This window comes from Haliaeetus albicilla, chromosome 2 (assembly GCF_947461875.1).
Source record: "Haliaeetus albicilla chromosome 2, bHalAlb1.1, whole genome shotgun sequence".
Lineage (NCBI taxonomy): Eukaryota > Metazoa > Chordata > Aves > Accipitriformes > Accipitridae > Haliaeetus > Haliaeetus albicilla.
Genome location: NC_091484.1, coordinates 10,674,413 through 10,686,832, shown reverse-complemented (window position 1 = coordinate 10,686,832; position 12,420 = coordinate 10,674,413). Strand labels below are relative to the sequence as shown.

Below are 12,420 nucleotides of genomic sequence, written 5' to 3'. Positions count from 1 at the left end.
TTCCAAAATTAACAAAAAGTGCATTGAAATAATGATCTGCTCATCTGGCTGCAGTACAAAATGGATACTCAGTAACAAACCCCTGTATCCAACAGCTGGCAAGTGATGGGTTGTCCAAGTTCCCTGCAACAGGTTGCTGTAGGTCAGAGGAAACAGTTAAAAGTAAGAGAGTAAAAAAACCATGTTCCTTCCCCAAAATTACTTCAGTCTGTGAGTGAAGAAAAAAGAAATTTAAAAATTAAGAGACAAAATTCAGAACAATCTGCATCCCCAAACTTTGTCATAAGCCATTTTGTGTTGAAGTGTAGATTAAAAAAATTACGAGACCTTCATATACAAATGGAAAAAGTCTTAATTTTAGTTTTTGAGTCGGTTTGGATGTTAATGAAAAAAAATTAAGCCAGCTAAAGAACAAACAACATCAGAAATAAAAACCCCAAACCTTTATTTTCTAGAATATACATCACTGCAAAGCGCTTCTGAATCTCCTAACTATGAATTGTTTTAAATGAGGCTGTGGAGAAACAGAGGAATGGTAAGTTTCCTATACACCCTTCTAGTGACACCCGCTATGACTGAAATTCATGAGGGATGGGTGGTCATATTAAGGCACTCACTCCAAAAGAACGTTATTTCTGTCCTGAGACTGCTGACATGTTTCAATTAGTTTCAGCCAGTAATTTGGAAAAAATTACTGTGCTTAGGATAATACTGACAGAATGGAGAACAATTTTTCAAACAAGAAAAAATAAAGTACATTATATACACGATTCCTTTTTTAACTTAAAAGCATCCCTAATACATCTTAATAACTGTATTAAAGACTACTTAAATATTGAATGATTTTAAATAATGTAGATTTTTTTCAGTAAACTGGGAGTAGCTGTGTAATTGCCAGCATATTGGTCCCATTTTAAACAATATAATTTTTATTTAAATCTTGTATATATAATAACATGATCGAAAACACATATTCCACTCCACATAAATAAGTATAGTTCTTCTGACCTGTTTTAAAAACTACATCTGTTCAAATAATCAGATTATAAGACTGTATCTTTCCTTTGTAAAGTTTCCTTTAAAATCCTTCACTCCCAATCTCTCCTCTTAAATAGTACTGTATTTCCAGAGTACATAATAGGGCATTAGCAAAAAGAGTTAATCAAAAACCTGAAAGCTACAGTAAGTAAAATGAAGTAATGTTAAGAAGTATTATGGAATGTATACTCTGCAGCATAGAGAGATTGGTTCTCACTGGGCTGAAGTGGAAAATTACTCCAGAAGAAATTCTTCGTGTTCATATTTGAATAAACCATAGATTGTGCTATTTGTTGTTCAAAAGTGCAGGTCAGTTAATGAAAAAGTGGTGTTTATGAAGGTACTGCTCAAGGATGCTGACCAAAATTATGCTGGCAATTAAATGGATGCCAGATGCAGTACAGGGAGAGAGATATGTGTCATTCTGGATTTTCTTAACCACTCCATATCTTGAAGTCCACAACTTTTAGGTGGCAGCACAAACAAGTCATCAGGAAAACTGCGCTCTCTTGAAATACAGTTGTCACTTTTCCAGGCATCTAGCAAATGGCAGTAACATCCATCTTAACTCTGTGGTGGTGGTTTCAAGAATTTCTTCAAGAAGTCAAAGCAATACAGGAATCCCTGCACGTGCTGCAGGAGTTCAAAGGCAGATTCTTGGTGCCTGGGTCCAGCAGGTTCATATCCTACTAAACCAGAGCAATATCTCGTCCTCTCTTGATTCAGCACCATCAGTGTCAGTTAGAGTGGGTCCTCAGACAGGGCTGCTCATAGCTGAATGCTTTAACAATGCTGCAATGTAGGTGCCTCTCTCACTTTTATAAATCCCCATCTGTAGGTGGCTGGCACAACCTATAGAGTCTTTAAGGCAGATGAAGAATACGGTATTAAATATCATAAGGATGATACATAAAGTTACTGGCACAGTATATGAGAGACAACTTCTCCTTTATCATTCTGCAAGCTTTAGAGGTAATCCAGTATCAAGAATACCACTATTTTTAATTTCAATAATTGCAAATTTATAAGTGCCACTAGTGATTTATTAACTAAAGTATTTACATTCATCGTTTAAATACTGTTTGAGACTTTCCATCACTCCCTTTTTAACTTTGGCCCAATTTGGGTCTTCAACAGCCCCTTCTCTCTTTCTCTTTTTCTTTTGTTCTAAACCCAGTTCAGCATTTTTCCTGAACAAGAGGGTTCACCCCTCATACAGATTGGGATACCAAACAGATAAAAGAACTTATTTGGTTGTTAGCATGGTTTAACAAACTTTAAAATTAGTAATCATATTTTCAGAGAAATTTTTTTAATCACAAGATCAGCAAATTGAGGCCAGTGGTTAAACCTAAGCGCATCTTGACTGTCATTCATATATATGACCGTTTGTGGTAGCTTTGTTTTGGCTTTTTCTACTTTACATTTGCATAAACTCAAGTCTTTTACAACTTCTCTTTCAAGACTGCTACTACAGAGTTTGACAAACCTCAATGCTAGGAAATAAAATCCTGAGATTTAACATTAATTCACCAGCTCTCTTTTTAACTTTGCTTAGTTTTATTTCACATTATGATGATGGAACCCAGTAGGAACACATGTATCTGAACTTTATTGCCCTGAAATAATCCAAGTAAACAGTCCTGGAGTTTGTCATTGTGATTTAGAGTGTACACGAAAGAAGAGAAATGCCTTAGCTTACGATTTGCTTGTAAAGCTGTTTCTTTTTGAACATAGCATGCTGTTATGGTCATAAAAACGGAACTAAAGTAACGTACAGCCATTAATAAGGCAAAATAACCATGCTGCTCAAACACTGGTGTATGACACTGGGGACATGGTACAAGAGCCAACACTGACTATTGTTTTATTCCTTTTTGAAATAGCAATTACAATCCAACAAAAGGATAAGGTTCTAAATGCAAAATATTCTTTTTAAGGTCTTTGAGAAAATAAACCAAGGCCAGACTGTTAGAGTAAGCATCGTCACAGTCTCTAAAGTTTAAAATAATTTCCCATAAAAATTTTGAGGAGCAGATAGAAAAAAAAAAAAAAAAAGAAAAGAGTCAGCGCTTGTTTAGACTAACTCAGAAGTCTTAATGGGTGAATAAGATACCAGTGTTTTAAGGAAGTCTTCTTGACACTGAACTAATATGTTCTTTGGAGGACCCTAGCACTAGCAAATACACTTGCTCTGTCTGAAAGGATGGCATAGACTTTACTGGATCTTTTCTGGTGCCGATTCCTGCATGCCAGAACTGTTTTGCCTTCATGTGAACAATGACACTAACAAGAGCAGAATCAGAAGTTTCTCTGATGTTTGTACAGACTGATTCTGTATATATTGCCATCTAAACCATGAGCATTTGTTACTACCATTGTGGGAAAATGCTGTGTGACAGTTTATTAAAGAATATTCTCTTCTCTCTGATATATGAAATTGGAGGCAATTGGCAAGAAAGAGATACTTCTCTTAAAATTAAAGGTATTCTTATCCTGCAGAGAGAGATGATGAACATCTCTAGCTCCCATTAGGTGGAGTAGGATTCACAAATGTACAGTGCTTTTCAAAGTTGTCTTCTAGACAAAAACATATATAACCCTGGGCAACTCATCTTCCTTAGCGCTGCATTACTGTATGGTTACTCTGACTTGAAGTGCTTGCTCTTAAATGTGCTCTGCCATAACTAAACAGTCAAGCTCTTCTAAGCACACAATAATATTAGCCTTTGAATTATCTTTGCATATCTGCAGTCAGATTTGCTATTCAGGAATTTTTCTTTCTAAGCATTCCACAGATGGCTGTCAGTCACTAGCTTTGCCAAGTCACAGCAACTGTCCACAAAAGACCCTTCTCTCTGAGCAGTTAGGTTTTATTCAGAAAGTGCAGAAACCTTTGAAGTTAATGATCTGCAAATTGTAAGCAGCAAAGCTGATTACAGTGCACTTAGTTTAGTACAGTGAGAAAGAAGAACAGGAATTTTTTCTTTTTTTCCACTACTGCTACTAAGGAGATCTTTGGTTCTAACAGGAACTCCACAACTGTTACAGAAACATAAAACCAGCACTCAGATAAAAAGCATAACACATAATAACCTACCGAGGCGCACACTGTGGCATTTGGTCCATCACTTTCAGATTCTTGGCAGAGATTTCAACCCTTGGTCCCTAAGGAAACAGAGAATTTATGGTACTGACAGTATTGATAAAGCACCTGATCCTTAGGGGAAAATATTATAATGGGAGGATGGTTTCTATTTGAGAATCCATTAACTACTTTTAGAAGATTTGGAACCCATTGGATGGATACATTAGTCATCTGTGTTTACTTAAAAGATGGAATTAGTCCCAAAGCACTTTACAAGCACTGCTGCCTAGCACTAGGGAATTTCTACTATTTAACACTGTGATTGAGAATTCATTTTTTTATTTACAGAAATTGTCTTAAATATACTGGATAGTCTCTACTTTCTAACCATCAAGGCACACACTTTAAGTAATGTACACTGAGGCATTTATTTTAATTGCTATAATGGCTGTGCATGCAAAAGTTAATTTGTTCCTGTCAAATATATGTGTAGCTATTCAGACATTGATAGAAGTTTGGCTATATGGGTTTGTAGCACACAAAATACAGTGCCACACCAAAATAAACTGGTGTTTGTACAATGATGTTGCTGGAATTAAAATGGTGGCATGCAGCAGACATACATCCAAATACTTACTTGCTTTCGCATGATGTCTGTAGCTTGCATGATACACTTGGGCAAAAGTCCATGACTTCGAGCCAGTATGGCTGCTTGCTCTAGGGACACACTCAATGTACTTCTGAACATGGGAACAAGAGATATTAAAATCACAGATCACATCTAAAAATGTATAAATAGGTATGTACAGGACATTTACCTGTTAAATATGACTTCTGTTAGCTAGTGTTCTTATATTTACTTTTTTAGTTTTTTCACTTACAAAACTATAAAATGACCTCAGTCCTGCATTTCCAGTCTCATTACACCTAGATACTGCAATTATTTGAGTCTCCAACATCATTACTACAAGGCTATGTTTCACTGCTCTTCTGCAGCCTCTCCATTCATATAAAGTTCTTCTGCATTCATATAAAGTTACTCACAAATGAATCTTATCTTTACTCAATGGTTTTGAGACACTGGAAGAACAGTGCTGTGTTTGGAAGATGCTTGCACACACCAAGATTCTAAAGCTATTTTTGAGCAACGTCCTACATTTTCAGTGTGCAATTGAAGACAATGTTGGCTGAAAGTAACATGCAATAAGATTGCTCAGTTGCATTGGTTGATGCACTGAAACATAAAAAAGTTTGTGTGTCAAAACTAATTATTAACAAAAGTATTAAAAGTCACAACCTACCCTAAAATAAAGATGGCAGTAGATTTAGGTCCTTAATATATTCCCTTACAATCTACCTTTCCATTGCTTTGAACAGAATCAAATATATTGCTCAAATCTCTAGAACGGACAAAAGTTCTCATCGCAGCAGTAAAACACAGGTTTTAAAAATCTCACCTCTGCATCCCAGTGCCACACATTGTAATCTGACAGGCTCCAAGTCGATAACAGAGCTCAGAGGATATAGGTAGCAGGCCAGCTCCTGAGGTGTTACTGCTAGAATAGCCTGACTGGGTTGGTTTTGTATTAATGAAAGACTTCATCAGCCTGCAAAGCTCATCCATTGCATTAATGGGGCGAATAAGCTAAACAAAGCAATAAAAAAATGCATCAGTGGTATACTTACACCTTCAGTTATAAAGACATTTACAGTTCTTTATCCTATGTCTAAGCACAATAATCTAAACAAGAGTGACTGCCACACAGTAACAACTATTTAGAATATATATGAACTTTAGAGTGGGAAAATACAATTACTTAGGCTTGGGGCAATTTTTCCCAATTATTACAAATCACATAAGCTGTTTACAATGTATATTACAATTGCAAAGATAGTCTCTGATTTTGTCTTCCCCGCAGTAGTATTTAATGCCTTACATGCATATATTTACGTATGTCACCTGCCCCAGTTAGACAGACTGCCTTTACATGAGATGCTGGGAAGTACTGGTTTTGTGTTGTTTTCTTCTGTAACTGTGAACAAAGCGTAACTTGTAAATTGAACAATTGTTCATTTTCATGCATCTGTGGGAAAAGAAAATTAATTCATTCTGTCTAACATCAGATACCATATTTAGCAGGGGCAGTCAGGGTGATATGGAGTCTTATTAGTGCCCAAGTTAGGGGTTTTGTGTCTACCCAGGTTCTACACATTTTCTTTGAAACAAAGGAACTGTAGCCAAGCTTCAGAGAAATTCAGGTAACTTCTTTAGGATAGGGAACATTTTTTAAATGACGTTTGGGTTTGTACAGGTCTGCCATATGGGTATCCCATGACTGGGATTTTAGAGATGTAGAAATAATATTTCTGTGAGATAATTTATTGCAGAAATAAACACAATAACAATACCTGGTCAATCTTCACTGCAGTAGTATTGGAATCAGTGGGCAAGTTTGATCTCTCTAGGTAAAATGTCCTGCAAAAAGGCCAGCAAGGACTACATTAGTTGGTGTGTCACATTTCAAGCACATATATGTACACTATCTTGTCTAAAACATTTGAGAAGGCTATGCTAAAAAGCTTCAAGATCTGCTTTTTTATTGAACCATTTTGATTGCAGTAATTTAGAGTCTGTACTAAAATATTCCAACCCCCACTTTTTTATGTAATTTTAGCTCTGCACAAAGTTCTGAAGTCAAATTAGATGGGAATTTCATACGGTACAGTGCACTACTTCAGAACGAGCTTAACTGTGGGAAGAAAATTAACAGGTTTCCCACACAATGAGAATCTCCAAAAATCATATTTGTACAAGAAACCATCAGGAATGGAATCCCTTTTTCATTAAATTTTAAGGACCTTAGCAAGGAATGCTCTTTTCAATGTGTTTTAAGGCAAAGAAGAAGCATGAAATACCTGAGTTTACGGTAATATTGCTGCACTTTTTCAAGTGAAATACCATTAATTTGCTGTGGAAGTTCTAGAGATGAGCCAGCTGGTTGTGATTGCCCCTCCATACTCTCCAGAGCTGAAGAAGAAAACATTTTACTAAACCTATGTTATTAGTTTTCATTCATTTATTTATTTATCTCCATATCATCTCACTGCTCAGTCAAATGACTGTTGGATCATGTCAAGGCTGATTCTGTTACTGCATAAATTTAATGCATTTCCCAGCATGGGAATATAGTGGTAGTATCATAAAGGTGAGCTTCACAGAAAGCAGTTCTATCTAACAGCAATTACTCCCCACTAATATCCCCTTGAAGGAAATTTCCTGTATTGTATTTTGGTGTGAATATTTGGTTATCAAGTCAATTTCCAGCCCAGATGATTCTGTCATGGTGTATGCTTTTAAAAACACTTCTCTGTAGCCTGGGAACATCTCCTGTTACCATACTAGATCAGATTGTGCATATAGTCTAATATAATGTCTCTATGGCCTTTACAGGAAGGCATAAAAAAGCCCCAAACAGGCATATCTTGGCACATGACTGTGCCTTATTCTAAAATCTAGCACTTCCCAGGTCTTTCTAGAATAGAAACATCTGCTTCTTAAATATGCCTGTAGTTCTCAGCTGCACTATGTTAAGACCTTCATGGTCATTCTTTATTTTGAATCTTTCAGCATCACCAGTTAGCTTATTTTTCTCAAGAAAGCTTTTTATAGACACCTTTTGTAAAGAGCACCGTGTGCAGTTTCAAGCTTCCCCCATTCTGAAACCGAGAAGGCAGTTTGGAGAAGTAGTAGCTGTCAAGATAAAAGATAACCTTCAAGGCCTGACGACTTCCTTCGATGTGGTAGAAGACATGAGTATCTGGAGAAATAAAGATAAAACACTTGCTGCTTTACCACAGCAGGAGCAATGCGAAACCATTGCTATCTGAGTTTATTAGATAATGACATTTCACATCACCATTAGATGAATAACGGAGAGCCTTTATTGAGAGAATGCAGGCTCTGAAATATTATACTTAAGAAGATACACAGTTAGCATGACCTAGCATAATGTTTGATGATAATAATTAAAATCCATCTTGTTTCATGGCATCTCATAGTCCATAAACATGGAGAGAGATCTGGCAGGGTGGGACACAGGACACAGAAGAGCTGAGGAGGGCTAGTCCTTCTACCTTAGGTAATGTGGTGAATTACAAGCATCTGTCAGGAACTGCTCATCATCTGTCATATCTCCCTGTGTGCAAAATCACACAGGTAAGGTACACTGGCACAGACCATAGTTACAAATCACGGAACATGCCACCAGCATCCCATGATGTCAGTCCTGCTTTTTATGCTGCGTTTTTGCAGTGGAACCTGAGGGAATGCAACAGTGCTTCAGAAAAGCCGCTCAGCGCTCTCCAGGTCTGACATGGTCTGTTAGATTTATAATCAGGGAGGATATTAATCTGCAAAACAAACAAGGAAAAAAGAGCTTCAGAGAAACAGAGAATACTCACTTGCTACAAGACTTTCATCCAGCTGCTTGAAATAGAAGGCAACTTTGTCCAGTTCAGTCAGAGTGACCTGGATGTCTTCCAGCATGGTACGCTCCTCCTTCTGTAGAGCAAAGAAACAGATATAAATAGGTTATAATCTGCCAGAAAGAGATCAATGGCAGGAAAGTATAGCTGTTATGTGCACGCTTTGGTTCAGGAGACCTAGAGCAGAATGTGGAGCTTTCCATTAACTCCAACCCAGCCAGGTAATTACTAATGGCTCTAGAACTTTGTGATACAAGATAGCTACCCTTTGCTTAGATGTTACTTGATGTGATTCATAGAGAGTAGAGAAGTTTAAGGACTGAATAAGTTTGAAGGGATTTCTTTCTCCAACCTTTACTCTATAGCTACAAATGTGAAGAACAGCCATGCATTCCATGCAATGTGAATAAATAGCAGTTACATATGCATATAATTTGGATTATATTTAAAAAAAAACCCCACACTCAATCTACAACGTTTACAAAGTCCAAAAAAACGTCGCTTCTCTATAGTGTCAGAGCTACTTGTCTTTTTTATGCTCCTTTTTTCTTAACATTTTTACAGTTATGGCAGCTGTGGCTTATCTGTTCGTTGGGTGCAGAGGACCTATGTAAGACCAACTCCTCTCCTCCTTAGATATGGTGCCTCAAATACCAGCAGCACAGAAGTGAGAGAGTGCAGTCCATTCCATAAAAGTGTCCACGGTATGAACAAAAGCCTACATTTTCCTGTTGTCCCAACTCTTGAAATACTCAGAACTTCTTCACCTATTTGTTGAAATGTGTGTTTTAACCAGAAGATGGCAGGCCACACACGTGTCACCGACAACTGAGTAGTAAAACCTCCCTAAATGCAGCAGCATTGCTCCAAATACGAAGGCAGAGAGATTCCTATGGTGTTCTAGTGTGATACTGGGTCCAATATTTGTGACGAGATTAAAATGATGGGATATGGAATATTGGCACATGGTTGTCAGCAGCAGGAATCTCCAGAGGTTGCTGTAGTAGAGTCTAACATGCTGCTAGAAAGAAGGGGTCTGGCTGTGCTGTGAGTGGCAGAGAAGCATACAGGCAAGTGTGAGCAGACCGAAGGGTGCCACAACTCTTCATCTTACCACAGCAGGGGAGAGAAGAGACTGGTAGTTTAGTAAAACACCAGTGGCTGCTATCTGTTCCAGCCATTTTCTGCTGGCATCTCTGCTGCTCTCTTCATATTCCCCATTGTTGTTGTATCGATAGTTGAGAGCAGCCAGTAACTGCTCTGAAAAGGTGCAAATAGCAGCCACAAGAGACTGACAGAAGATGGAATCACGTCTCAGCTGTAGCTCAGTATCTGCCAGAGAAGGGGAGAGAAACACAAAGAAGTCATGAGTATACTTGTCTTTAATCTCACTGCCAGAGAAGCAGTTTGCGTGTGCGTGTGTGTGCATGACATTTGGCTTCTGCTGTAGCTTTCACAGACTTAACAGATAACCTCGTCTTGCTGTGTGACCTGGGTGTATAAATAAAGACAGCATAGCTGGAGTACATGCATGTTTGAAAATTTTCTAGTACGCTTGACTGTTTATTACTTCCTCTGCCATCTGCATGCTCATTCTTCTGACTGGAAAGAGCTATAACTCCTTAGTGCCATATCTGGATTGATTCCCTTCTTTTTTATGCTTACAGAAGCAAAAGAATTCTTGAAAGAAGGTCTTTGCCATTACTTCTCTCCTGGGCTATTAAGAGATTCATCTTCCCCCATCCATCTGTATTTTGTGGGCTTCCCATATGCTTAATGCATTAACTGGGCCTGCCCATACGGTACCAATTGGTTTATGTTTCCTGGGAGAATTTCCCCTGTGTTAACTTTCCTTCCAGTCCGCCTGCCAGGCAGCCACATGCTGGTCAAATCAACCTCGCCACACTTAAGGGGATTGCAGGCCAAAGAGGCACATGAATAAGTGACAAGCTACTTCCCAGGCACCCTGGGCTCCTCCAGCAGACACTGCAGTACAGCAGTCTCTCATTGTCAAGGCAGCGTTCCCCAGAGAAAGAAGCTGAAAACATCACCCAGAGGCTTTGAAGATCTGGATTATTTTTATAAAGCACTGAACACAATAGACCGACTAATACACTCCAGGCCCTGGGCCATATTCTCAACTTAAAGGCAACCAATCCTTCTAGCAGCACACCTCTGTACTGCTAGACGTAAGGCAAAGAGAGCTTAGGACTGCCCTCAAGGCAAGGGAATCCCTGGTGCCATAGCCAGTTCAGTGCCATCTGCTCCTTCGTTCTGTCCAGAGGATGTTCATGGAAATGCTGCAGGAGATGGGGCACAGGTAGAGACTTAGGGAGTCATTATATCTACTGTCATTAAAAACAGCTTTTATGGACACTAGACTGACACCACAGGCTGGCTGGCACAGACTCATGGACCAGCCCTGGCAGGAGTTGACAAGTGACTTAGAGCCATACAAATCTCTCATCTTCATTCTATGAAGACTTGAGAATCAAGCCTGGCACAGTGAAACAACAAGAGCCTATTCCAATTACTTATTACCTCATTTTCAAACAAAAGTACACCAAGTAGGTGTTTCAATTACAAAATGACTGCACATTCACTCCTGGGAAAGGCCTGTCCCTTGATCCGCGAGCACAATGTTTTGTGCCTGGTTACAAATTAATCATGTCCACAGTGTATTTAGCTGCTGCCTGCACATTTAGGTTCTTAGTCTGCTCCTGGCTGTAATTTCAGTATATTTCAATCCTAACTCCTAACATGCCTGCTCTATTTGGAAAGATGACAGAGTCCACAGTCTCACAGAAAGTTATGCAATAGGTCTCATTTTTGCTGCATGTTCTCACCACAGCAGGAAACAGTAAAGGCCATCTGGGAAGGGGGATTGTACAAAGGAAAAAATGAACACGGAAAAAAAAACAACCCCAAAACCAGAGTGCTTGTGAAACACCAGCGACCAGCCAGGTAACACAAGCAGCCTACAGTGAATTGAAATAATGTAAACTGAAGAAGAGATGTCAGATGCATGGAAAGGTTGCCCTAGATGCAGAGCGTGAGAAATGTTAGCATAAAATGCCAGGGAAAAACCTAAATGCTAAGGAAAAACATAACATCCTGGTGTATGCACATGCATGCACATAAAACTGTGCTAGGGACTTCTGTATATATGATGTTGTTTTGCAACAAATCAAAACCCCTTACCTGTGCATTTTAACAAGGCCAGAAGCAGCTGGTTCTTCCCATCTAAAACAGTGAAGAAAAGGAATGCTCTAGTCAACATGGTATCAAGGTAGATTTGATTGCATTTGGTTAACAGTCTCCTCATTCCCTACAATCCCTGGCCCCTGTGTGGCCATTTCTATTTACTCTAGTATTCCTTACTCCTACCGACATTTTAACAACTAAGAAAGAAACAAGGTGTAAATCAAAGAATTTTACAGGCTAAATGTTCTGTTAACTACCATGAATTACTGGAAACAAATTGCACATGTAGACGAATTCCTAAGCAGGTGATTTCTGCCCAGTGCTTTGCACTGGACTGTAAACATCAGATTCAGCTCCTGTTCCAGTTCAACCAGACTGCAACCGTTGAGGATGTTGTAGTATCTGATTAGCGGTCGTTTCATTTTGGAATATACCAAGCACCTCTCTCTCCATTTTCTAAAAGGGTTAAAAAATCCACAGGGAAATAGATCACTCTCATACCATTCTGTCTGAATGGGCTGATGAAATAAAATAAGGGAGAGAAAGTTCTTCGGAATTGCTGCACAGGTGAGGTTTTACTGTACAGCACTGGGACTCTGCAAACA

At 38.6% G+C, this 12,420-nt stretch overlaps 1 protein-coding gene across 2 annotated transcripts in view; it reads right to left on the bottom strand.

Moving 5' to 3' along the window:
* Window positions 1–421: 421 nt before the first annotated feature.
* The window catches only part of PREX1 (phosphatidylinositol-3,4,5-trisphosphate dependent Rac exchange factor 1), a 173,343-nt gene continuing 161,344 nt past the window's right edge, over window positions 422–12,420 (bottom strand). For both annotated transcript variants that reach the window (XM_069805851.1, XM_069805844.1), the window contains exons 31-40: window positions 11,813–11,854; window positions 9,726–9,943; window positions 8,588–8,687; window positions 7,801–7,944; window positions 7,043–7,154; window positions 6,536–6,602; window positions 5,584–5,771; window positions 4,764–4,866; window positions 4,139–4,206; window positions 422–1,899 (exon numbers count right to left, since the gene is read on the bottom strand). In XM_069805851.1, coding sequence (XP_069661952.1) covers window positions 1,857–1,899; window positions 4,139–4,206; window positions 4,764–4,866; window positions 5,584–5,771; window positions 6,536–6,602; window positions 7,043–7,154; window positions 7,801–7,944; window positions 8,588–8,687; window positions 9,726–9,943; window positions 11,813–11,854 — 1,085 coding nt within the window. In that variant the 3' untranslated portion in view covers window positions 422–1,856. The remainder of the gene's footprint in view (window positions 1,900–4,138; window positions 4,207–4,763; window positions 4,867–5,583; window positions 5,772–6,535; window positions 6,603–7,042; window positions 7,155–7,800; window positions 7,945–8,587; window positions 8,688–9,725; window positions 9,944–11,812; window positions 11,855–12,420) is intronic.